This window comes from Nicotiana tabacum, chromosome 19, assembly GCF_000715075.1.
Source record: "Nicotiana tabacum cultivar K326 chromosome 19, ASM71507v2, whole genome shotgun sequence".
NCBI classification, from domain to species: domain Eukaryota; kingdom Viridiplantae; phylum Streptophyta; class Magnoliopsida; order Solanales; family Solanaceae; genus Nicotiana; species Nicotiana tabacum.
The window spans coordinates 84,618,827-84,646,023 of NC_134098.1; the positions used below are offsets into that span (position 1 = coordinate 84,618,827).

Sequence of the window (27,197 nt, forward strand, 5' to 3'; positions counted from 1 at the left end):
TTTTAATCTCAATAATTAATTATGCGTGGGTCTAAATCGTTTAAAAGTGAATCCAAAAACAGCCCCTAAAAGAAAGAATCTATCATTCTCCTTTTTCTTTATGTGTAAACTATTCTTGCAATTCTCATTAATATATTCTTCCTTTTGCATCAAGGATTAGAATATATATTCTTCCTTTGGCTAGTTAGTAGCAAGGAGACTTGATATCTAATTCTCAAACAATCTTAGCTTAATAAGGATCCCTTGATGGTAAAAGTATAGTTCGGTACACAAAATTTAGGAAAAGAAATCAAGTTACAATACAATTTCTTTCCTACTAGAAAACTTTTCTTATATTTAACCTCGTATAAGGTATACATATCCACAATTTAATATTTCATAAGAAGATCATAATTTTAAAACCGTTTGAATTTTTCCTTAGTTAATGTCAATAACACAACAGCCCAAAGAGTAACAAAAGTACGAAACTTGAAAACTTGCCCTAGAGCCCTAGTGAGTACAACCCTAATATTGAAAACTTGCTCTCTTTCTCCATAATCAATTATGGAGAAGCCTTGTGTTGACGACATAGTATTCCAGATCCTAACATGGCTCCCTGCCAAGTCTCTCATGCGATTCAAGTGTGTTTCTAAAACTTGAAACATACAACATGATCCCGACTTTGTCAAATTGTACAATGCTCGTTCTCTAGCCCGTCCCTCCACCACCCGCGTCCTTTTGTTTGAAGTAGAAGTATGTCCTGGGGGGGAAGACTATCTTTCAATAAAAAAGAGAAGACCAGAATTAGAAGGATTTTCTTTAAAACTACTCGCACCTCGCCATTATTTCAACTATTATCAAATGAGTGTTTGCTCCAATTATTGCAATGGCCTTGTTTGTTTGTATAGCTTTAAAGATACCCAGACTTATTTGTATAATGTCACCACAGGAGAGATAAAAGCTTTGCCATTCTCTATGAATCAAGAAATTCATGCGCAATACCCATTGGATCCTCAGCTTTTTCTGGGATTTGATTCGATAACGGGAAAATACAAGTTGGTTCATATTTTTGTGGGAAAAAACAATGGTAATCGAGTAATTAAGACTAGAATTCTAACTCTAGGAACCGATTCTTCCTGGAGAAAAATCCATATGCCGTCTAATTGTTTTCTTAAGCCTAAGAGATGTATTTTCCTCAACGGAGTTATTTATTCAACTGATAATTCATTGAATATAAGTATTTACTACTTCAACTTCAGAGCAGAGAAGTTTGGAAGACTTTCACCCCCAAAAAATAGTTATTTCAAAGGCTTGAATGAAATGCAAACTGCATTACGGGGAAAACTGGTTATACATTGCCGCTTCAACCATAACAGGAGACGTGAAAATGGCACTTTGCTATACGATGACCTTAACAAGGTTTTTATGCAATTGAAAGACTCTTATCCCAATTCGGAGGAGAAGGTTGCATTGGTTGAAGCAGAAAGGATCGACAAGATGACGCTATCAGATGTTTTATTAGCAACAGCAAGCATTATTAGTGCACCAGCTTCTCTGGTGTTTCCCAATCCTTTTCTGTTAAGAAATGTTAGCAGGTTTGTTGAGAACATTATCCCATTATCGTCTTTAGTTTGAAAAAGATTTGTTTAGTTTCTATTAATCGTATTTTATTTTATTTTATTCAGGGAGCTGTAAACTATGTTCTTTGTTCTTATTCAGTTTCAGTCTCAGCCAGTTATTCTTGTACATTGATAGATATATATGCATTAGATTAAATGTCTAAGCTTGTTAGTGTAGCAAGATACATGGCTTAAAACCAGACAAGAAATTTATAGGCATGATCACATAGGAGCGTGTGATTCAATATACTCTATGAATTATTAGCCTTAGAAGACACACAACATCTGAAAATTTATTTCTAAGAACAGAAAGGAAAATTAAAAAGAAAAAGAAAACAAAAGAAGGAGAAAAATGCATTGATATGGATACCATTAGAATGTGAGATGTAAACCTGGAGCGAGGTGATGCAAAAACATACTTAGTTGATTTGACTTGGTATTGCGTGCTATATTTATATTTCTATCTTCACTCTCTTTTGAGCTTGGTTTGAATCTTCGTCATTCTTTGCGTCCTGAATTATTCCCGTAATTAAACTTTACTTGTTCCAATTGAATTTCCTTCGTTCCTTATAAATCAAAGATGTTGTCTTGACATTGTGCATTTATCATTTCAGAATCAATTGCATTTCTTCCTAGTGAAAAGAACACATTATTGAGGTGATTAGATGTAGAAGGAAAAAGAAAAGTTGTCAACCCCATAGATATTTTGCAGTTATATGGATCAAAATGTTGTAATAGAGTTCAATACTGCTATATTTCCATCTCAATTATTAATAATATGTGGGGTTAAATAGTTTACCTTTTTAAGAGAATCACAACAGTATTTGAGAAGTAAACAATTAGAAGTGAATCCATTATAAATGTTTAGTCTCAAACCCCTAAATAGTACTCCGAAAGAATCTATTATTCTCTTTTTCTTTAAAAATTACTATAGTAAGCAATCAAACATTTTCATAACACAATCAAAAGAGCAATTGTAACTTGCCTACAACTCTAGTAGGTAATCCAACCCAAATATTGAGAACACATTTTATGGAAAGGCATTGTTTTAATGACATAGTATTCGCGATCCTAACATGCCAAGTCTCTCCTGCAATTCAAGTGTCTTTCTAAAGTTTGGAACACTTTAATACAGCAATCCAACTTTGTCAAACTGCACAATACTCGTTCTCAAGTCCGCCCTTCCGCCATTCGCCTTTTGTTTGAACTAGAAGTATGCCCTGGTGGGAAAGAAAACCTTGGAATAAAGGAAAAAAGACCACGGTTAGAACAATTTTCTTTAGAATTACTGGTGCCTCGTCATTATTTCTGCAATTATGCTATAACGAGATGAGTATGTGCTCAAAGTTTTGCCATTCTCTATGAATCACGGGAAATACCCATTGGATCATCCTCAATTGTTTCTCGGATTTGATCCGATAACTGGAAAATACAAATTGCTTCTTATTTTTGCGGAAATCAACAACAACAACGATTATCGAGTAATTAAGACTAGAATTCTAACTCTAGGAACAGATTCTTCCTGGAGAAAAATCCATATGCCGTCTAAGTGGTTGCTTATGTTACGAATTCGTAACCTTAATTAGGATATTGGGTCGGGTTCCAGTCTCGGTTGGGCTGGACGAGTAGAAGTGTTAATTATCAAGTTGTTCTGGGCCTTATTTGTTAGGTCCAGTTACCTTTTAATTCCAATCAAGTCCAAACGACTATACATCTTATTTAGGACACATGTCTTAGTATTAGTGAGTTTGTTAGAGAATTGTCCTTGTGGGACAGTTGGTCACGTAGTATATAGAGAATGAACATTGTATCCGGAAAATCATCTGAAATGAATATTCTATTTTTTATCAATTAATTTTCTTTTTCCTTAATTTTCTGTTATTCAACGTAGCCATTGCTACATTTTGGTATCAGAGCGTGATCCTTGGCAACAATGGTGGATCCTCCTCGTGAGGTCAGCAGCAGCGAAAACCCTGTAGACCTAGAGCAACAGCTGCAATCTTTTATCGTCACCTCCAGCAAGCGTATGGAGAAGATAGAAGAGATGCAGAAAAGGAATGTTGAATCGAACCAAAGGATAGAGAACTGGGTAATAGATATTCAGAAGAAGGACAAAACTCGAATGTCAATGGCGGGAGGTAGTAATTATACGGAAACAGGACAGTCATCGGTGGGCGGAGGATTCCGGCCAACTTCATCGCCGGTAACTCCTATGTTTCCTACCCCCATAGCTGGAAATCAAAGAAATCTCCATGTAAGCAGAAATTTGAACTTACCTACCCCAAACACCAGTTTTTCTCACACTAGTTTTGCACCAACACTGAGTGAAAACCTAGCTTTACCCTCAATGAATCCCCACTTCTCTCACACTTACAGCTCTGCTATTAATTCCACTATACTTGCGTTTATTAGTTCATCCAAGCCTTTTTCTTCACTATCTGCCTTTAGCAGGCCTTTCACCCCAGCCCATGTTTCCTCTTCCACTAGCCCACTAACGTTTGGAACGAACATTCCTATCTCAGCAACGGAAACCCAACCTTCAAATGTGGCCCAAATGCAAGTTTTTTCCAATACAACCCAGACACCATATTATAGACCCCAAGATCCTGCATCCCAAATACCCCTCTACACATCTAATCAACCTCATCTTGTTACATCACAAATTCATGTAGCCATTAACCAATTACCAACCTACTCGGATATGGCTTTACCCATTTTGTTCATTCTTCCAGAAAATTCCCCACATAATCTCCGTCACTTAAAAGCCACAATTTTGTTCCCTGAATTTGATGAGACCAATGTTAGGGGGTGTATATGTAGGTGCAAATATTATTTTGACTACTATCGTGTTACTGAAGAAGATAAAATGATTTGTGTGGCTATCACAGTCAAGGACAACTTGGACAGTTGGTTTGATTCTCATGTAATAGACCATGGGGGAGGATTAATTGGAGATAATTTGTTACGATTTATGTGAAAGATATGATGGAACAGGACCTCTTGATGTGGTTACTATATTTAATCATCTACAACAATGGGCTGATGTGCCGAGCTATCAAAAAAGATTTGCAGACTTGCGTTGCAGAGTCGAAGTAGTGAGGCCTCAGTTCGATGAATTATACTTTGTGCAATGTTTTATTTAAGGAAATAGGCCCAATGGTGAAGGTTGCAAATCCAAGATCACATTCATCATTTAAGAGAGGTGTTTGAACTACTAAAGGCAAACATGTTTTTTGCCAAAAGGTCGAAGTGCAGCTTTGCACAATCACAAGTGGAGTATTTGGGTCAGGTTGTGTCGGGATATGGAGTTAGCACTGACATTGCTAAATTGGAAGCTATGTTATCATGGCCTCGACTAGTGAATATTAAATGGTTAAGGGGATTTCTTGGTTTAACAGCGGTTACTACAGACCTTTTATTAAAAACTATGCAGTAATTAGTAGGCACTTAACACTACTGCTAAAAAAAGGGTATTTTCAGTGGAATGAAGTAGCCTCAAAAGCTTTTGAGGAATTGAAGGAGGCAATGGTAAAGGGCCCTGTGTTAGGATTGCCCGATTTCTCCAAAACGTTTACTGTGGAAGTGGATGCTAGTGGAGTAGGCATGGGAGCAGTCCTAACGCAAAATGGAAGACCCTTGGCATACTTGAGTCAGGCCTTAAGCCCCAAAAATCTGGGCTTGTCAACATATGAGAAGGAATTAGCGGTCTTGCTGATTGTAGTTGAAAAATGGAGGCATTATTTGCAACCTAACAAGTTTCTAATATGCACAAATCATTTTAGTTTGAAGTTTCTTCGAGATCAAAGGGTCACTACTTCACTGCAGCACAAGGGAGTAACTAAACTCATGGGGCTTGATTATGAGATACAATACAGACAAGGGATAGAAAATGTGGTAGCAGACGCTTTGTCCCGCAAAAAAGAGGTATCTGGAGAGTTCCATGGACTCTCAACTGTCCAACCTAAATGGGCTCAAGAGATCATGGACAACTATATTGATGATACAGAGGCACAACAATTAATAATGCAACTAAGCATTGACCCAACATCAAGTGATAATGTCACTTTTTAGCATTGTATCTTACGCAAAGGAGGTCAAGTTTGGGTAGGAAATCATAGGCAGCTAAGAGGAAAGTTGATTCAAGAAATGCATGCAACACCTTGGGGAGGGCATTCATGTATAATTCCAACTCAACAAAGGTTAAGATCCTTGTTTTACTGGCCAGGTTTATTGAGTGATGTGAAAGAAGTTGTGAGGTCTTGTGAAATATACCAAAGGAACAAGGGGGAAGTGTCCCATTGGTCTCCTACAACCACTGGCAATCCCTACAAAAGTATGGGAGCATGTGACTATGGATTTTATCGATGGGCTTCCAAAATCACAGTGAAAGGACACCATTTTAGTGGTAGTAGACAAGTACACTAAGTATGCTCATTTCATCACACTATCACATCCCTACAATGCAATTCAAGTAGCTCAGCTATTGCTAGACAATGTGTTTAAACTACATGGAGCCCCTTGTTATGTGGTATCGGATAGAGATCCCATTTTTGTCAGCATTTTTTGGAAGGAGCTACTAAAAGGATTACAAGTGTAGCAAAATCTAAGTACAGCTTACCATCCTAAAATGGATGGGCATTGCGAAAGACTAAGTAGATGTTTGGAGACGTATTTACGATGCATGACGGGCCATAAACCAAAAGAATAGAACAAGTGGATTCCATTGGCCGAATTCTGGTATAACAAGACTCATCATTCCGACATTGGCATGTATCCCTTCAAGTCACTCTATGGATATGACCCTCCTCAACCCATATTTGAGCTCGTGGGTCAGACCAAATTGGAAGCTGTAGATTAGTTGCTCAAGAAGAGGCAGCTGATGAGCAAAATCCTACAAGACAATTTGCAGAAAGCTCAAAACAGGATGAAACAGTTCACAGATAAGAAAAGAAGTGACAGAGTGTTTGAAGTAGTGGATTTCATATTTCTCAAACTACAACCTTACCGTCAGATCTCAGTGGCGGTTAGGAAGAACTTAAAGCTTGCAGCAAAGTATTATGGACCATACAAAGTAAGTAGAAGAATTGGGGGTGTGGCATATGAACTCGAGCTACATGTTAGATCCAAAATTCATCCAGTCTTCCATGTTTCATAACTGAAGAAAAATGTGGGATCAGGCGTGTTTCCATACCAAGATCCACCTTATTGCAACGATGAAGGGCAAATCCTTACAGAATCAATCGCAATTCTAGAGCGCATATTAGTGAAGAAAGGTAACAAGGCAGTTGTTGAAGTTTTAGTCCAGTGAGCTAATCTTTCCAAAGATGAAGCAACTTGGGAGGATTTCTCTTTCCTCAAATCTCAGTTTCCTAATTTTGCAGGGAAAGATTGAAGCTTTTCTTGAAGGGGAGTGGAATGTTACGAATTTCCCAAATTTGTAACCTTAATTAGGATATTGGGTCAGGTTCCAGTCTCAGTTGGGCCGAACGAGTAGAAGTCCTAATTATTAAGTTGTTTTGGGCTCTTTTTGTTAGGTCCAATTGCCTTTTAATTTCAATCAAGCCCAAACGGCTATACAACTCATTTAGGACACGTGTCTTAATATTAGTGAGTTTGTTAGAGAATTGTCCTTGTGGGACAGCTAGTCACATAGTATAGTATATAGAGAATAAACAGTGTATCCGGAAAATTAACTGAAATGAATATTCCATTTTTTTATCAATTAATTTTTTTCCCCCTTAATTTTCTGTTATTCAACGTAGCCATTGCTACAACTTATGCCTAATAGATGTATTTTCCTCAATGAGGTTCTCTATTCGACTCATTCACTCAATTATATTTCATACTTCAACTTCAGAGATGAGAAATTTGGGAGATTTTTACTCCCCGAAAATAGTCGTTTCGCTGTTGTTAATAGGTATACAATCGATTCTCCTATTACCAAATTAATCTTATAGATATTACATTAGATTGTCTATATTTATTAGTGTAGTTAGTTCATCACCTTTGTCTTTTGCTGCTTTTGAAAGTTTTAATTTTGGCGGAGTATTAGATATCACTAAATATTCCTCGGTTTCAATCTTGATTTAATTATGCTTGGGTTTTATTTTGATCCAATATTTCTTGTGCTCCCACTAAAATAAAACATCACATCTCATTCCATCAATTTCTAGATGTAACAAAAAGGAAAGAAAATCACAACAAAACTAAATATTATGCTTTCCCTTTTTAATGTGTAAATTGAAAAATGAAAATGGTTTTGCACAGCAATAATAACAAATTCAATAGAATCTCACAAGTAGGATTTGGGGAGGGTAATGTATACACAGACTTTACCTTTACCTTATGAAGGTGAAAAGGTTGCTTTCGATAGATCATCGGCTCAAGAACAGTGAAAGGAAGTAATAACCAATTAATAACAACAACAAGGTAAAAAGAAGTGGAAGCAAATAGCAAAACATGTAATAACCAAGATCAAGGAATACTTGAATACAACATTAGTGCCAACTACCGGTAATAGTGATGCGCAGTGTAATAACAAGGAACTAAGAATATGAAAATACAAGACTAGTGCTAATACCACTGGTAGGACAAGGAAAAACTCTCGACTATCTATCAACCTACAACCTTAATTCTCGACCTCAACATTTTCTTATCGAGGGAAATACCTTCGATAAGATGAAATAGTGTCATATCCTACCTAATACCAATGTTAGTACTTCTCAGCCCTCCATCTACCCCTCCTCTGATACACCACTGTCAACCTCTCACACCTCCTGACCGGGGAATCGATGTCTTTCCTCTTCATATGACCAAACTATCTCATCCTCGATTTCCGCAACTTGTCTTCCACAGGAGCCACGCCCACCTTGTCCCTAATAACTTCATTCATGATCTTGTCTTTCGTGATATGCTAACACATTCATCTTAATATTCTCATTCCCGCTACTCTCATCTTCTGGATATGAGATTTCTTGACTGGCCAACACTCGGTTCCATACAACATAGTCAGTCTAAATACCACTCTATAAAACTCACCCTTAAGTCTTTGTGGCACATTACTATCGCACAAGACACCAGATGCGAGCCTCTATTTTATCCACCATTTTAATACGATGTGTAACATACTCGTCAATATTCTCATTACTTTGTATTATGGACCCAAAGCATTTGAAACTATGCTTCTTGGGGATGACTCGTATTCCATTTGGGATATTCATGCCAGTTTAATAGATGGATCGGGTAAAATAGAAGTGACCCGCGTGTTTTATCCTTTTTTCCAATCCCTCTTTGAATCCATTTGACATTTTCAACCGAACATTTCACATTTCAAGCCCCTGCCCTCGTCGGCTCTTCCAAAGGACAAGCCAAAAAGTCAGAAACCTCAAACCCTTCCCTTCAGTTCTTCTAATCTTCCAGGCAAAATTCGATCTCCGACAAATCAATAAGTTTCAAGGTGACGCTCTCTTACTTTCAACTTCACTTTCTGTTGTAACAACTTTTATTTCTCTCTTGATTTTTAGCTTTTTTTCTATGTTTCTTGATTTCCCAAAAAAATGCCGACTTTACTGTTTTTTCTTGTTTTACAGTAAAATAATTTATCGATATCATAAATTGGTTATGTCTTGAAAGCATATTGAGCGGTTGGATGTTCCTATTGCGGCATCTCTTGCCACCTACGAGGTGTTTGATTTTTTGTTCAGTAGAGTGATATTTTGAAATGAGGGACAAATTTTTCATTTTATTGGATGCCCCCGAAGGAAAATGAGGGACCAACTCAAATGTTCAAAGTTTGTACAGAATATTAGAATGTTCAAATGTTTTGCTGAAAAAACCCAAAAAATGCTACTTTTGCAATAGTTAATCTATGGCGCTCAGAGTATGAATGCTGATTTTGCAATAGTTAATACAGTCGCCTAAGTTTCTTTCATGATTTCTGCTTAACTTCATTTATGCTTGTTCATTTGTTGTATTGCTTGCTTTCTACTGTCAACTCTCACTTTGCATAAGACTCGTTTAGTTATACTGTGTGTATTAGTTCATATATAGCCAGAGAGTTCAGTAATAGTGGATGATACATTTTGTTCAAAAGCTAATAGACATATCTGGACATAATTATAGAGATTCTGAGTAGTCTTCAATGTTTATTGTTAGGATCTTGAAGCTTTGTCTGATTATATTTTTATAGCCACAAACTGCAGCTTTCTTGAAGCTTTGTCTTTTAGGCTACTGATAGTTTGAAGCATTTCAAATGTGTAGGTTTCTATGTTCATATTCCAGTCAGATTCTATCTAACTATGTGAATATCATGGCATCTCAAAATGAAGAGAATCTACCAGCTTCATCTTCTAATGTTATTTTCTTAGACGATGAGATTCAAAGGCTTTTACAGCCTGATGAAGTTGAACTGAGAAAAAGGAGATATTCCCAAGCATGGAAGCATTTCAAGCTGGTGAAATTTAATGGTGTTCCATATGGTGTTTGTAAGTATTGCGATCGCCGATATAAAAATGCTAGGAATTGTGGGACAAAATCTATGTTAGATCACATACCTAACAAAATATATGTTAGATCACATACCTAAGTGCCCTAATAGGCCAAGAGATGTACAAAATGAGGGTGATACCATGGGTGGTTATTTTGATCAAGATGTTTCACTTAAACAACTTGCACATGTCATTATTTTACACGAGTATCCACTCTCTGTAGTTGATCATGTAGGATTTAGGAACTTTGTTGCGAGTCTCCAACCTATGCTTAAGATGGTTTCCAGAAATACAATCAAGAATGACATAATGAAAATTTTTGACAATTTGAAATCGCAAACTTCTAAGTTGTTGGAGAAAGTCACGAGTAGAATTGCAATAGTAACAAAAAAGGGTTCATGGCTATTACTGGTCATTTTATTGATGATTCATGGAGGCTTCAAAGTCATATTCTAAGATTTGCTTATGTCCCTGCTCCACATGATAAAGATACTTTGTGTGGTGCTTTGGTTAATTGTTTGTTTGATTGGAATCTTGAACGAAAAATATCAAACTTTATTGGATGAGAAACTTAATAAAAAAGATTTATTGTTGACTGGTCTAGTATTTCATGTGCGTTGTGCTGCACATATTTTAAATTTGATTGTGCAAGAAGAGTTAAAGGTGATAGGAGATAGTATTAGCAAAGTGCGTGATAGTGTCTTGTATTGGATTGGATCAGCTGGCAGAATTGAGAGGTTTGAAGAAGCTGCACGTTTGGTTCACTGTTCTTGTAATAAGAAGTTGGAGTATGATTGTCCTACTCGGTGGAACTCAACATATTTAATGTTGAGAACATCTATAGAATATACGTAGATGTTTAACAAGTTGAGTCTAACTGACACAAATTATCAGTCTTATCCAACTGAAGAGCAATGGAGTAATGCAAAAGATGTTTCTGATAAGCTCAAACTTTTTTATTATATCACTGAACAAATTTCAGGAACTCAATATCCAACGTCCCGTCAATACTTTACAAAAGTTTGTGAAATTAAGCTAGAATTGGAAGCTTGGGTACAACAACAACCACCCAGTATAATCCCACTAGTGGGGTCTGGGGAGGGTAGTGTGTACGCAGACCTTACCTCTACCTTGGGGTAGAGAGGCTGTTTCCAAATGACCCTCGGCATCCTTCCTTCCAAGAACTCCCCACCTTGCTCTTGGGGTGACTCAAACTCACAACCTCTTGGTTGGAAGTGGAGGGTGCTTACCATCGGAGCAACCCACCTTGTCAATTGGAAGCTTGGGTGAATGAGCTTAATCCTTTGATTAGCGATATGGCATCTGCGATGTTGTTGAAATTAAAAAATATTAGGATGATGTGCATATTTTGATGGGAGTAGCTGCAATCTTTAATCCACGTTACAAGATGAGGTTGGTAGAGTTCTTTCTTCCACTAATTTATGGTGAAGAAGCTTCAACTAAAATTCAAGAAGTTCGATCCAATTGCTATAATCTCTTTCAAGATTATAAGAGTAACTTATCTTCTCCACCTGACTCATTAGCATCTAGTTCTAGTGAAGTCACTAGTTTTACTCAGGGTGATTAGCTTTCGAGCTTTGATAGATTTGTAGCTTCAACTGGAGCTACCGTGGAGAAAAGATCAGAGTTGGATATGTACTTAGAAGAAGACCTACTACCTCGAACTCCTTCATTTGACAATTTGAGTTGGTGAAAGACAAATGGATTGAAATTTTCTACATTGCAAAAAATGGCTCGTGATCTCTTAGCCATTCCCGTGTCTACTGTTGCTTCGGAATCGGCATTTAGCACTAATGGGAGGTTGATTAGCCCGCATCAGAGTAGACTCCACCCCACTACTTTGGAAGTTTTAATGTATGCTCGCACGTGGTTATGGAATGACTTAAATGGTAAGTAATTTTTTCATTATTGTCTTAATAGGTATTCAATTATTTAATACTATATTGATACATTGAACTATGCATTTTTCCTTTTAGGTTTGACTTCAATGATGGATCAAGTTTCATGTCCAACATTGCTTGATGAAGAGGACGAGCCGGATTCAAGTGGTTTATCGCAATTATGAGAACCTTGACATGCTTACAACCCTTTTGTTCCTCTCAGATTTGGATTGCCTGCTGTAGTTTTGTTTAATATTTACTGTTTTGTGGTGTAATTAGTGGTGTCGAGCTTGTATTGTGGTTGAAATTTTATGACTGATACAGTGGTTAATGCATCGGAAAAAATGAAGATGGGTGCTATGTTTAGTAATATCCTTTCTTAAACAGAAGTAAACGGATCTGTAAGGTTACAAATAGATATGTTGTTGTTTCCTTTGATTCCTTGCAAAGTTATCCAACTGCTTGTCAATTAACATTTCTCTAAGTCTAATCTAAATTCATGTGTCATTACAGAAGATTCTTCTTATTTGCATATCCTTCAGTTTTTCTTTGCAACTTCTATAAATGAATTATGGGTTAAAAGTGAAGGAACCAATGTGAGATACATTTAATTCCTCAGACTGATCGATTTACCGTGACAAGTATTATAATATTATTTCAGTTTGTTATTAGCAACCAAAAAATCCATTGCTCGACTTTTTATTATCTCTTGAAAATAAGATTTTGTGATCTGTCATTATTTTGTACCTAGCTATATATTTAATTCGTAAAATGCTTCTCCATGCATATTACATGATAGTTGATAAGTTTAAACAACTTAATTTACTTCATATAAATTGACATATGAAGATAATTTGGTATATATTTTGGTATCACCAGCAAAAGCCATGGCTGCAAGTAGCTGCTTACAAGAGTCCCCTGCATGGCCTAATAAAAAAAGTTTTTAAAAAAAGCAGACATAAAATTACAAACTAGAAAATAAAGAAAAAAATATAAGAGAGACTAAACGAGGAGGGGTGGGGCAGGGCAAATTTGAAAAAAGGCTAAATAGGGTAGGGCAGGGCGGGTCAAAATATTAGCAGGTCAAGGCTTACCCCGCCCCGCCCTAACCTGCCCTACCCCATTTTACACCCTTGTTCAGCAAAGATGCAACCAACAGATCTGCACCTTGTTTAAAAAATAATGGGATTGCTATTGTCTCTACAAGTAAGGCAAAAAAGTATAATCAGTTAACTTTAATTGGAGAAATTGTTTAACCAAAAAGTAGGATCTTTGGTCAAAACCTATATTTAGATAAAATTGGGCTACCGATAACCGAATAATACCTTACTTCCTCAACAATCCGCTTGAAAAGAAATAAAAATAGCAATGTAAATTAGTTTTAAAAAAATAAGGAATGGAATGATAAGTTAGCCCTCAAATTACGTAGAAGGCTTTTTGAAGCAAGAAAATGTAAGTATATTTCAATAGTGCTCGGGATTTATCCTTACAAGTGAGATTCTATATCCTTATATAGGAGTATCCAATTATAACGTTTTCCCTATTTATGACGAATTCATTATGAGTATTAATGGTATTAATTGCTCTTTATGGTTGATAATCATAACTGACACATTCGTAACTGTAAAGGCCTTATAACAACTCTGATTCCCTTTCCTTATTTACTGTTGGTTCGTGAATCTTCCTTCTTTTTTGTCTTGATTCATTCCGCTCGTGCCTCTTCAACAGCTGTTTAGGCTCGGTCATTTATTCTTTACTGTCTCGTGGATGTTTACTCCGCATCTTTCTTGTTCCATTAATTTCATTAATGGAATACGCCAATTGTCACTTCACCATTGCTCCACGTATCATTCTTTGTCAGCTCAGTAAGGTTCCACGTGTGACACCTTTTTTCCATTAATACAGATAGTACCCTCACTTTCTGAGTATTCTTCAATTGAATATTCGAGAAGTGGTAAGTATTTATGGCGGGAATTCTTTGCCGCCGCTTTTCGAGTATCACTGCGTTTTCTTCGTATGCCACGTCTATTCAATGCATATGCCACGTGGCTCTTGACGATTGGTTCTGCAAGTTTTCATCGCTTTTTAGAGTTTTACCGCGGCTGCGTCACTCACGAAGTGACGGTTTCATTATGACGCTTCATAATGACCTTCTTTTAATGATGATTGTGCCTTCTTATAAATACTTCATTCTTCTTTGATTTCTCGAATGAAATTTTAAATACTTCCCAATTTGGACTCAATTTTCCTGCATTAGCTGCTTTTGTTGATTGAAACACCTTTTTGAGGACGAAGTCCTCAATCTTGAAGTATCTCAAATTAGCTTTCCTGTTGTAGTATCGCTCAATCATTTGTTTCTGAGCCGCCATTCTTATTAGTGTCGCTTCTCTCCTTTATTCCAGTAAATCCAAATTCATTCGCATCTCTTCCTCATTTGATTCCTCGGTTGTTTGTGTATACCTTGTACTTGGTTCACCTATCTCAACTGGAATTAAGGCTTCAGCACTATAGACAAGTGAAAACGGAGTCTCTCATGTGCCTGTTTTTGTTGTCGTTCGATAAGCCCATAAAACTCCTGGTAGCACTTCGCGCCATTTGCCTTTTGACTCTTCTAATCTTTTCTTTAAATTATTAATAATAACTTTGTTTGTTTACTCAGCTTGCCCATTGGCCACAGGGTGGTAAGGTGAGGACGTTATCCGTTTAATCTGCCAACTCTGAAAAAATTCTGTGATTTTTGTGCCTATGACTTGTGGGTCTCCGAACCGGCAGATAATGTTTCTCCAAATAAAGTCCATAACTTTTTTTTCTCGCACCTGTTTAAAAGCTCCTGCCTCTACCCATTTTGAAAAATAATCTGTCAATACTAATAAAAAAACGTACCTTTCCTTTAGCTTAAGGTAAAAGACCCATGATATTCATCCCCCACTTCATGAAAGGTCATGGAGAAATAATCGGATATAACAGCTCCGCTGGGCGATGCATATTGTTACCATATCGTTGGCATTTATCACATTTGGCCACAAAATTTTCCGCATCTTCTTTCATTTGGCCAATAGTATCCTGCTCTTATTAGAGTTTTCACCAATGATCTTCCTCCAACGTGATTGCCACAATGTCCCTCATGTACTTCTCTCATCACATATTCCGTTTGAGAATGTCCGAGACATCTTGCTAAAGGTCCTCCAAACATCTTTCGGTATAATTTCCACGACTCAGACAGTACCGGGCAGCTTTTCGGCGAAGTAATTGAGACTTTTTTTTGTCTTCAGGTAAAATTACGTACTGCAAAAAGTTAACAAATTCGTTTCTCCAATCCCAAGTCAACTTGTTAAAATTTACCTCATTTTTATCTTGGTCGAGTGTCGAATGAAACAAATGTATTACTATAGCATTTTCTGCATTTGTTATTTCCGCAACAGACGCGAGGTTGGCTAATGCATCTGCTTCTGCATTTTTCTCCCTGGGTATTTGCACGATTTTTCATAACTAGAACTGTCTGACTAATTCTCGGGCCTTTTCCAAGTATTGTTGCATTCGTGCCTCTATTGCTATGTAAGTCCCCTGTATTTGGTTAACTACTAGTTGCGAATCACTTTTGATTATAATTTGCTCTATACCGAGTTCTCATGCTAGTCCCAAACCTGCAATCACAGCATCGTACTCCGCTGCATTGTTAGTAATGGGATAGCATTTTATTGCTTGTCTTATGATTTTTCCCGAATGTGGGATTAAAACAATACCTAAACCCGCTCCTTTAACATTCGAGGAGCCATCGGTAAATAAGATCCAAGTCCCCGGATCAGATCCGGTAAATACCTGTAGTTCTTTTTCTGCTTCACGAACTATACTTGTGCTGAAATCTGCCACAAAATCTGCTAAAACTTGAGATTTTATTGCAGTTTTAGGCTGGTATATGATATCATATTCACTGAGTTCTATCGCCCATTTAGCTAACCTACCGGATAGTTCTTGTTTATGCAATATATTTCTTAGAGAAAAATAATTACTACAGAGATAGGATGACATTGAAAATAAGGTCTCAACTTTCTAGATGCTATAATTAATGCTAAAGCAAATTTTTTCAAGTGAGGATATCGTGTTTCAGCATCCAATAAAGATTTGCTAATATAATAAATTGGAGATTGTTTACCTCTATCTTCTCGCACCAATACCGCACTTACCGCCATTTCTGATACGGCAAAATAAACGAGTAGCCTTTCTCCATCCTTCGGTTTAGCCAGTAGGGGTGGATTTGACAAATATGATTTTAGATTTTTGAGAGCTTGTTGGTATTCGTCAGTCCACTCAAATTGGTTTTGCTTTTTCAATACTGAAAAGAATTTAAAACTTTTCTCTGAAGATTTGGAAATAAATCTTCCCAAAGCTGTTATCCTCCATGTTAACCTCTACACCTCTTTTTTACTCGTGAGTATGTCAGGTATCTCCTCAATAGCTTTGATCTGTGCAGGATTCACTTCAATGCCCCTGTTAGAAACAAGAAAGCCTAAAAACTTACCTGAAGCCACACCAAAAGCGCATTTTTCTGGATTTAGCTTCATATTGTATTTGCGGAGAATTTCGAAAGTGCTTGAAAGGTGTTGAAAATGATCCCCTGCTTGTGTTGACTTGACTAACATATCATCAATGTAGACTTTCATTTCTCCTGTTAGGAAAAAAAAAAGCCTAAAAACTTACCTGAAGCCATGCCAAAAGCGCATTTTTCTGGATTTAGCTTCATATTGTATTTGCGGAGAATTTTGAAAGTGCTTGAAAGGTGTTGAAAATGATCCCCTACTTGTGTTGACTTGACTAGCATATCATAAATGTAGACTTCCATGGTCTTTCCCAGGTGTTCTCGAAACATTTTAGTCACCAATCTTTGATACGTGGCCCCAACGTTCTTTAAATCAAAGGGCATGACTTTGTAACAATAAGTCCCCATGTCTGTAATAAATAAAGTTTTTTCTTCATCTAGGGGATCCATCTTTATTTGATTATAACCTGAATATGCACCAAAAAACTTAATAGCTCATGACCTGCGGTAAAATCAATTAATTGATCTATATGCGGTAAAGGAAACGAATCTTTTGGACAAGTTTTATTTAGATCAATATAATCTATGCAAACCCGCCATTTTCCATTCTTTTTTTGAACTACCACAGTATTAGCTAACCAGTTTGAGTACTTTACCTCTCGTATTAATCCGATTTTTAAAAGTTTTTGTACCTCATCCTCAATCACTTGATTTTTGAAGGACCCTTAATTCCTTTTCTTTTGCTTGACTGGGGGATACAATGGATCTTCATTCAGTTTGTGGGTCATCACCTTCGGTGGTATACCTGTCATATCTGAATGCGACCAAGCAAAGCAGTCTGTGTTAGCTTCTAAAAATTTGACTAATTTACCTTTCATTTCCGGGTTCAGTTTCGCTCCGATTAAACTTTTCTGTCTGGCAGTGCTTGAATAGTATGATAGCCTCGAGTTCCTCAATCGTTGTTTTGATGTTTTCATTCTCTTCTGGTTCTTGAATAACATCGGGTCTTGAATCTACATTCGTCTGTCCTGAAACGCTTTCAGCTGAGGTTTGTATTATTATATCCTCCACTGAATTCTGTAGTTGTTATTTCTCATTTGTAACATCATTTGTTGTGCTTGAATCTGCCACTGAATTGATACTTTTAGAATCCTGCTGATCTCCATGGATTTGTAGAATCCCCCATTGCGAAGGAAACTTAATAACTTGATGTAACGTAGATGGTACAATGTCTACATCATGAATCCATGGCCTTCCAAGAATCATATTATAACCCATGTCAGTGTCTTATCACCTGGAATTTTGTATCCTTGATAACTTCTTCTGCAAATGTGGTAAGCATTATTTCCCCTTTCGTGATAATACTTGAATTATCAAATCCAGATAAAGATCGTGCTTTTGGTACCACCTTATCGCCAGCTTACATTTCATTCACCACCCTTAGAAGAATAATATTTATGGAGCTACTTGGATCAATCAAAACTTGTTTTACATTAGTATCATGTACAAGTAAAGATATTACCAGCGCATCATTGTGAGGAATTAACAAGCCATCCGCATCTGCATCATCAAATGTTATAATGTCTTCATCCAAAACATGGCGAACTCGCTTTCCATGAGTAATCGTGACTTTCGACGTCTTTTTTGCAGCTGTATATATCACACCATTGACCTCTTCTCCCCCGCTTATCACATTGACTGTTCTCTTTGGAGACGGAGGTTTTGGAGGCTCTTGTCTATTCTTCATATAGGATTGCTTGCCTTTCTCACTGAACAAGTCAGTTAAATAACCCTGCTTTAATAAATGCTCAACTTCACCTTGTAATAATCTACAATCTGTTGTTTTATGGCCATGATCGTTGTGAAACTCATACCAGAAATCTGAATTTCTTTTGCTCGGGTTTGATCTCATTTCTTTAGGCCACCGTACCTTATCTCCCATACTTCTTAAAACAGCTACCAACTCGAAAGTGCTGACATTGAAACTGTAATCTCCAATCCTTGCGTCTGTGTCAGAATCACTGCCTCGCGCATCTCGTCCTTTTCTGAACCTTGATGATGAACCCGCATCTTTGTGCCTTGATCTAGGGTTAGACCATATGTTTTCCTGTTTAGACCGTGAATCCCGTCCCGCAAGTCCCATGTAAGGTTCGTACCTATTTTTTTCGGACCTTTTTTTAGATTCTGAATGTCTCAAACTTGTTCTTTCATCGACCCTTGACTGTGTAATCGTATCTTCTTCTATCCGCAACTTTGTGTTATACCTGTTGTACACATCATTCCATTTTGTAGCAGGAAATTCTCGCAAACTTTCCTTAAGTCTTCTCGTAGCTTCTGAACTTTTTTCATTTAAATTGCTTGCGAATGCCATAACTGTCCAATTATCAGTTACTTGTGGTAGCATCATCCTTTCACGTTGAAATCTATCCACAAATTCCCTGAGTAACTCTGTATCTCCTTGTTTTACCTTAAAGATGTCTTCCATCCTTTTGTCAACCTTATGAGCTCCCGAATGTACTTTTATGAATGAATCTGCAAGCTCAACAAAAGAATTAATGGAGTTTTCACGAAAAAGAGAATACCATATTAATGCCTCTTTCGTGAGTGTCTCTCCAATTTTTTTGACCAAAACAAATTCAATTTCCTGCTTGGTTAAATCATTACCCTTTACGCTAGTTGTAAACGCAGTTACAAATCTCGTGGGTCGGTTGTCCCATCATATTTTGGAATATCAGGCATTTTGAACTTTTTAGGAATTGGCAGAGGAGCCGCACTCGGCTTCCAAGGTTGCTGCGAATACTTATCAATATTCAGACCTTTTATTACGGGAGGTACGCCTGGTATTTGCTCTATGCGATCGTTCTGCTCTTTCAACTGTTTCTGCAAAGTTAGTACCAAACTTTGTAAATCTGAGTTATTAGGTATACTTGACCTCCCGTCACGGGATTCATTAGGAACTCCTCCACTTCCAGAATTATCGAGCCCCGAGCGTGGATTTTCTAAAGTCGTTGTATTGGCTGGTGGAGGGGTTTGCGGCGTGTTAGGCAACCCCCAAACAAAGGCCTGAAGAGCATTATTCACGTGTTCCGCAATCAACTGCTTTAGAATATCTTGTTCTACGGTTTGTTCATCACCTTGTTGATCATTAGCGTGTGACGTGGATCTCTCAAGTGATCCTCCTCGGGACTGGCGAGGGGATTCTGTTGGAGAGTGATGTGGTGGTGTTCTCTCTTGAAGGTTTAGTTGGTTATTGTCGTTACCAGTTGATATAATTTAGTTGTGAGAAAGAAGGATTTGAAAAGTAAAAAGATTATTAGATTCCTGGTAACAGAACCAATTTGTTTAACCAAAAAATAGGATCTTTGGTCAAAGCCTATATTTAGAAGAAATCAGGCTACTAATAACCGAATAATACCTTACTTCCTCAACAATCCGCTTGAAAAGAAATAAAAATAGCAATGTGAATTAGTAAAAAAGAAATAAGGAATGGAATGATAATCTATCCCTCAAATTAAGTAGAAGACTTTTTGAAGCAAGAAAATGTAAGTATATTTCAATAGTGCTCGGAACTTGTCCTTACAAGTGAGATTCTATATCCTTATATAGGAGTATCCAATTATAACGTTTCCCCCTATTTATGACGAATTCATTATGAGCATTAATGGTATCAATTGCTCGTTATGGTTGATAATCATAACTGACGCATTCGTAACTGTAAAGGCCTTGTAACGACTCTGATTCCCTTTCCTTATTTACTACTAGTCAATGAATTTTCCTTTTTTTTGGTCTTGATTTATTCTGCTCGTGCCTCTTTAACAGTTGTTTAGGCTCGATCATTTGTTCTTTACTGTTTCGTGGGTGTTTACTCCGCATCTTTCTTGCTCCATTAATTTCATTAATGGAATACGCCAACTGTCACTTCACCATTGCTCCACGTATCATGCTTTATCAGTTCAATAAGGTTCTATGTGTGATACCTTTTTTCCACCAATACATAAATATTCATAACTGAGCCTTATGAAGGACATATGATCGAGCAAAATGAAGGAAACCGAAAATAGCAATAGAGGAGTGATAATAGTTTACTTTGTATACTGCAAAAAAGTAAGAATAATTAACTAGTATAATAGTTTATCTAACCGCTTAAAAAAAAATAGCTGGCGAACATATAATATATGTGTAATTCATATATAATATGTGTATATGACGACCGAAAAAAAATAAACAATAAATCTGATAGATTATTATGTAGAGATCAGCATGTCTAGTCATATTTACCCTAGCCCGATAAACAAGTACTTAGGAATGGACAATCTACTTAATTGTCTATGTCTTATCACAATAATTTGATTATTTCGAATCAACGAAAACATAAAGAATTCAACGGAGCTTATTTGAATCTATACGAACTCTGCACAGAATCTCAATGATGAGCACCTAGAAAATATATTAAGTTGGTGAAGAGCAGGAGAAGATGCACATTTACGGGCAATATAATATTGACCAATTATTCTTTGACAAAATGTCAATAAATGAATTATAATAATTAAAACATAAACTATAATGCGCCTTATTTTAATCTGGTGCGCGTTTCAACCAGAAATTCATGAGACCAACAACATGAGAAAGATGGAGCAATTTTGTCATATATTCTGTTTAAAACCCGAGGAAACAGATAAACATCTCAAGTGTCAAAACGGGCTAATTTAAAAAAGAAAACCCCACTTCAATCTAAAATACTTCCTCCGTCTCATATTATGTGATATGTGTCGTGTTTCTCACGCCCCTTAAGAAATATTAATTAAAAAAAAAATTGAACTATTGTACCCTTATTTATGTCATAAGATATAATCTCTCTTCATTGAATATTTATTCTATTTACGTGTTATCTCCATCTTCAAGAACAATTTTTACTAAGGATAAAAAAGGAAAAAAAAATTAATTTTGTCTTGAACTTTTAAAATGATAAATAATTTGAGATAACTATTTTTAGTAACCACGACTGTTAATATGAGACGGAGGGAGTACTAGATTACAAATTTTGATGGACAATTTTCCATTTTTGGATGACCTAAATATTGGTTAAAAAAATGACCTAAAATCATGAACAAAGTCCACGGTACATGGGACGTATGCTATTTCAACTCTCGCTCTGAGTTTTTCTTATTTACATTCCAGTGGAATAATAATTTGAAAATTGATCAAAAAAGCTATAAATTATTATGGCAAGCAACCATCACACGCAAAAGAATAAAAAATAAGCAAGATAATTTATAACTAATACAAGTCAGGAAAAGAAAAAAGTAAAAAGAAAGTACATAAAAGAAAAAGGATTGGTGTAAACTAGGGGTGCTTATCGGACAGATCGGATGAATATTTATGCTTAACGGTTCGACTTATCGGTTATTGATTTATAAATATAATAATACGCTAGTTAACCAATAGGACATCGAGTGAATTGGTATTGGATTAGGAATTATCGAACGATTTATCGGTTAAATCAAATAGATAATAAAAAGGAAGTATATAACTAGAGATAACAAAAAAATTAGGTCTAGATGTATTCATATACTAGTATTTTCTAATCCATGAGACATGCAATATTCAGTACAACGGAGAGAAAATAAGTATGCGGTATGGAAAAAAATTGACAACTCAATTAAAAGAATAAATATTTTTTAGGGGGAAAACAAGCTAGTTAACTAATGCACAAACAAAATCTCCTTCTTATCTCATAGAAAAATCTATAACAAATCTCCTACTTATCTCATAGAAAAATCCATGTGACATGCAATTCATGTCTGACCAAATACATGTTTGAACATTGAAGAGCTAACTGTTGATGGATACGACTACTGCCGGTGTTGAATTGAATTGAGAAATTATGAATTTAGGGTTTCAAGTAGTACTTTATATACATAGGGGTAAAAGTATAAATATAATAATTTTTAGCGGATTAACGATTTATCTGACAAAGAAATTGAGTAATCCGCCCCAAAACTGTTAAGTCGTTAATTATAAAATTTTAATCCGTTTACCAATCATTGCCCCAATAACCTGATACCAATAAGTCAATAAATTAATTTTATGTTTCGATTAACGGTTACTGTTCGATTTTGAACCGCGGTAGTGTAAACCATTATTCAGCCAAGCTTTTAATAGAATTATGGATTTATTAAGCCAAGATTTCAATAGAACTATTCAGTCAAAATTTCAATAGTATTACTCTAATAAATTCTATGTGGCGAAAATTCAAATTAATTGTGTGAAGAGTCACTTCTTTGGAGTGAAAAGAAAAGAGAAAAAAAGTGAAACACATGAGACAGCCAAGTGGCTAAGTAAAAGACAAAGTTGCTCATTGTGCACCGCTAATTCATTCCGTAAAAACATAATTTACAATCGGCCCCTCAAATAGGTATAAATAACAATTGAGTCATGAGATTTACCAGAGAGGTACAGACGGAGCTGAATTTTGCAGTAGCAGCAAGTGTTGAGCATGTGTGTGTGGAATATTGATTAGTGGCCCCTTCTGTTTCCTCCATTCTTTTTCTTCCGCCATTAAACGATTTGACAATACATCTCAACTCCCCCTTTTTAGCCCTTTCTAGGGTTCCTCTTTTTTCATTACCTGTGACCCCATTTTCTCTCTTTTTCTCTCCTCTTCATCAGACTCTGCTTCACTGTAAGTGCTTTCTTTTGTCTTTTTCAGTTATTTTTTATCATTTAAACTCTTAAATTCAATTTAATTTTACTGCTCTATTAATGATTTGGCAACATCTGGATACATGGTTTCTGTGCTTCTTGTGTTTTCTGAAGAGAGATACGTTTTGATTTTTTTGTCAGAATTTCAATTTCAAGATTTGGGTTTTCCTCGAAAATTATAATTATGCTACTTTTTGTGCTAAAGGTTTCAGCTTTACTACTTGTTTGATTGCATTTGCTTTCTGGGGTTTTGCCCTATTATTGACTGGACTTGTGGTTGGGATTTTTTAGTCTGCAAAGAGGGTCTCTTAATTGCTAGAAGGATTGCGATAGGCTGGCAGCCAGTGTATGAATCTTCACATTACATGATTTTTAATGAAGTAAAGTGGTCAGTTAGGATTCATTTAGCAGACACCAACTTTTTCAATTCAATTCAATTTTACTGCTTCATTAATGATTTGGTAAAACTTGTTTGCTTCTTGTTTTGTGAAGAGTCATAGGTTTTGATGTTTAATTTTTGTAAGAGTTTTGATTTCAAGATTTGGGTTTTTCCCTTAAAGTATAATTAAGCTACTTTTTGTGGTAAAGTTTTGAACTTTGTGCCTTGTTTTGTTGGATTTTCTTTCTGGGGTTTTGCCCTATTATTGAGTGGACTAGTTGTTGGCGTTTTTAGGTTGAATGAGGTATGTAATCTTTTAGGGCATCAGACTCGGCTTCAGTGTAAGTGCTTTTTGTCTTTTCAGTTATTTTTGATGATTTAAACTCATTAAATTCAGTTCAATTTTACTGCTTTGTTAATGATTTGGAAGCATATGAATACATGGCTTGTGTGTTTCTTGTTTTTGTGAAGAGTGATAGGTTTTGATGTTAAATTATTGTCAGAATTTCGAATTCAAGATTTGGGTTTTCCTCAAAAATTATAACTACGCTACTGTTGTACTGTTGTTGCTAAAGATTTCAACTTTATGCCTTGTTTTGTTGCATTTCATTTCTGGGTTTTTTTTCCTTTTATTGACCCAGACTAGTAGTCGGGATTTCATAGTTTGAAGGCAAAGGTGGATCCAGGATTTGAATTTTATAGGTTCGAGTATGGGGTTCTATCACAACCTTGATATTATTTGTACTTGTTTTGTAAAAATTTTAAACACACATACATGGTTCGAGCCAATAACCTGAACTCTACATCCGCCCCTGTTTGAATGAGGTATTAAATTTGTGTAGAGGGTCTCTTAATTGCTAGTGTTTTGTGCAGATTGTGAGTGACCCTTCTGGCTACCACTTTTGGGATTGCTATGATGGCTGATGGAGAGCTGGAATTTTCTAACCAAGAAATGTTATCAAGTTCGAATTTTGGTGAATTTAGTAGTTCCATGGACAGCTTTTTCAATGAGATTCTCAAGGATACGCATGCCTGCACTCACGCCCACACTTGCAACCCGCCTGGCCCTGATAATTCTCACACACACACTTGTTACCATGTTCACACCAAAATTGTGCCTCCCTCGGAGGAGGACGAGGATAAGAACCCCAGTGATGATACTGCAGAGTCTTCAGAGAAGAAAGGAAAGAAACGACCTGTGGGTAATAAGGAAGCCGTTCGAAAGTATCGTGAGAAAAAGAAGGCTCGGGCTGCTTTGTTAGAGGATGAGGTTATCAGATTGAGGGCTATAAATCAGCAACTATTCAAGAGGCTGCAGGGTCAGGCTGTATTGGAAGCTGAGGTTGCTAGGCTCAAGTGCTTGCTTGTCGACATCCGAGGAAGGATTGAAGGGGAAATTGGATCATTTCCATACCAGAAGCCGATGAAGAGTGGCAATGTATATCAGAACGTAGTTAATCCTAATATTCCTGGATCATATGTGGTGAACTCTTGCAACCTACAATGTGATGATCAGGTTTATTGCCTCCATCCAGGTGCAGAAGTTAAAAGCTCAGACGGCACTGTATTAAATGGACAAGGCTTCAATAACTGTGAATTTGAGACTCTCCAATGCTTGGGTAATCAAACCTCTGGAATGGAGGAGGTTCCTTGTCCTGTGGATAATGGCACACCTACTCCTACTGCCAACACTTCTGGTCGAAGCAAGAGAAAAGGTGAGTTGATGTCATTTCCTCTTAAAGTTGATATTAACTGAAAATTGGACTATCTTAAGTATTTTGTACCACCTTAACTGAGCATTGTCCGTCAGCTCACATGAGCACGGTTACCATTTGGAACTAGGACTAATGTAACCTTATCTCACGAAAGGATGTCTTTATTGTGTACAATAACATCGTCTAGTTGAGCCATTACATCGTCTAGTCGAGCCATTACTTTTTTTCACTATAACTAATATAATCCATTAATCAAATGAATATCTTCAGTCTCGTGTTCATATAAAATGGATGGAGGATGTGTATATATATAAATTGTTTGTATATCTAAATTGTTAGTATATTTTATCTGTGTATGTCTATAGGGATTTTATTTGTAATAATATGATTTGCAAGTAAATGAAATGGGTGACATTGTTTTAATATGATTTGCATACACTTACATGCTTAACAGTACTCGCCAAGCTTTGAGAATAACAATTTTGACATTACCCAAAACTGAATACTGGGCTTAAAATAATAAAAAGGATGATTTTGTCCCTCCGTTTCAAAAAAAAAAAAAAAAGAATGAAAAGTAAAATTGTTGTAATTATGCAAATTGTATCTTAAGATTCTGATAAATGTTTCCCCTCAAGTCCCGAGGAATTGTTTGTAATTAGATATATGTGTACAAAAGAAAAAATGAGCTCCGCTAATACCTGCTAGTGTGGAGTGACGACAAGGAAAGAGTTCGAGAAAGTTTGGATCACAACACCATGGTGCAGAATATGGTGCATTCTGAAAGAAAGGAATCAAAGATGCTTTGAAGATAAAGGGAGTCTGATATTTGCTGGAAGTAGAGCATCTACTGGATGCCATGTAAAGGAAAATTTTGGCTAACCGTATCACAAAAAGAAAGAAAAACTTGCTCTGCTTGATTACCAGACATATTTATCTTGGACTGAAATCCTAAATAATGATGACATGAAGGGTTTAAAAAGCAAAAGTTTGCAACCTATTGTGCCTTCTATGTAAGCTTGTAAACTTTGTTAGTTCCTTAAATGCAAATAAGCTGAACAAGAAACAGGTTAATGTACTAGTGTAGAATGACAAGTCGTTTTTTTTAAAGCTGCCTGACTCCTCCTTTATGTTGATCTTTCCTTTGCTTTTTCAGGAGGCGCACGTACAACAACAGCAAGTTGATGAACTGCACAGGAGAAGCATCTTTGTTCTTGGGAATAAGTACGTTTTGTTATGTGCTCTCTCTTGGGATTTCTTCCCAGCTTATCTACTTTGTTGAGTTCAATTATAATCTCCTTCGGGCTGTTGAGTTGGTGGCCTAGTACTTATTTATCAAGAGTCATGTAAAGCAGAACAAATTGAAGGAATATAGCTAGCAGAACTCATGAAGAGGATACCAAGAGTTTTGGTTTTCTGTGAAGATCTGGAAGCTTTTTATTCCTCAGTGTTGTATTTGTTCATTCTTTTTGATGAATATCTTCACCTATTGCTTATGGATCTTTGAATTGATAAGTTGTCTGTTCCTATATTATGTGAATTTGAAAGCACTAAATTTGGAATAGATGGTGGCTTTGTTTATTGCTCGTGGTTCTACTTTTAAGTGAGTCAAAGTTCAAACACTCTTGACAAATTATTGAAGTGCATTTGGTTGGTTCCTCAGTTCCCGTTCTCTACTTCTCTTTGTTTTACTTCCGGGACCACATGGTGTGTTCAGTAGTTTCAAAAGATCTCGTGAAGTAGAAACCATGAGTGATGAAATATGTAGTATTACAAATTATGTGTGTTTGGGTTATTAGGTGTCAAAAATCAAAGTCGGTTCGTGGAGTGGTTGGTAGGTTAAGAACAAAATTTGAAATTGATGTTTCAACTTCACATTATA

General features: G+C 36.4%; 1 protein-coding gene and 2 long non-coding RNA genes across 4 annotated transcripts; 2 read left to right on the top strand and 1 right to left on the bottom strand.

The window, feature by feature from the left end:
• Positions 1 to 5,976: 5,976 nt before the first annotated feature.
• LOC142173249 (uncharacterized) lies at positions 5,977 to 7,005 on the bottom strand. Its single transcript, XR_012702832.1, has 2 exons — positions 6,604 to 7,005; positions 5,977 to 6,489 (listed from the first exon to the last, which is right to left on the bottom strand). It is a non-coding gene; the product is annotated as an uncharacterized LOC142173249 (long non-coding RNA).
• A 1,832-nt stretch (positions 7,006 to 8,837) lies between these two features.
• Positions 8,838 to 12,431, top strand: LOC142173250 (uncharacterized). The gene is made up of 3 exons (XR_012702833.1): positions 8,838 to 9,054; positions 9,858 to 11,994; positions 12,082 to 12,431. It is a non-coding gene; the product is annotated as an uncharacterized LOC142173250 (long non-coding RNA).
• A 10,537-nt stretch (positions 12,432 to 22,968) lies between these two features.
• LOC107765911 (basic leucine zipper 23) lies at positions 22,969 to 26,896 on the top strand. 2 transcript variants are annotated; one of them, XM_016584612.2, is made up of 4 exons: positions 23,067 to 23,204; positions 23,898 to 23,944; positions 24,477 to 25,318; positions 26,472 to 26,896. In XM_016584612.2, exons 3-4 carry the CDS (start codon positions 24,517 to 24,519, stop codon positions 26,498 to 26,500), a joined length of 831 nt encoding a protein of 276 aa, XP_016440098.2. In that variant the 5' UTR covers positions 23,067 to 23,204; positions 23,898 to 23,944; positions 24,477 to 24,516; the 3' UTR covers positions 26,501 to 26,896. The 2 variants fall into 2 exon arrangements, with proteins under 2 accessions (XP_016440096.2, XP_016440098.2); XM_016584610.2 differs by lacking the exon at positions 23,898 to 23,944 and having other exon boundaries at positions 22,969 to 23,204.
• Positions 26,897 to 27,197: the final 301 nt, after the last annotated feature.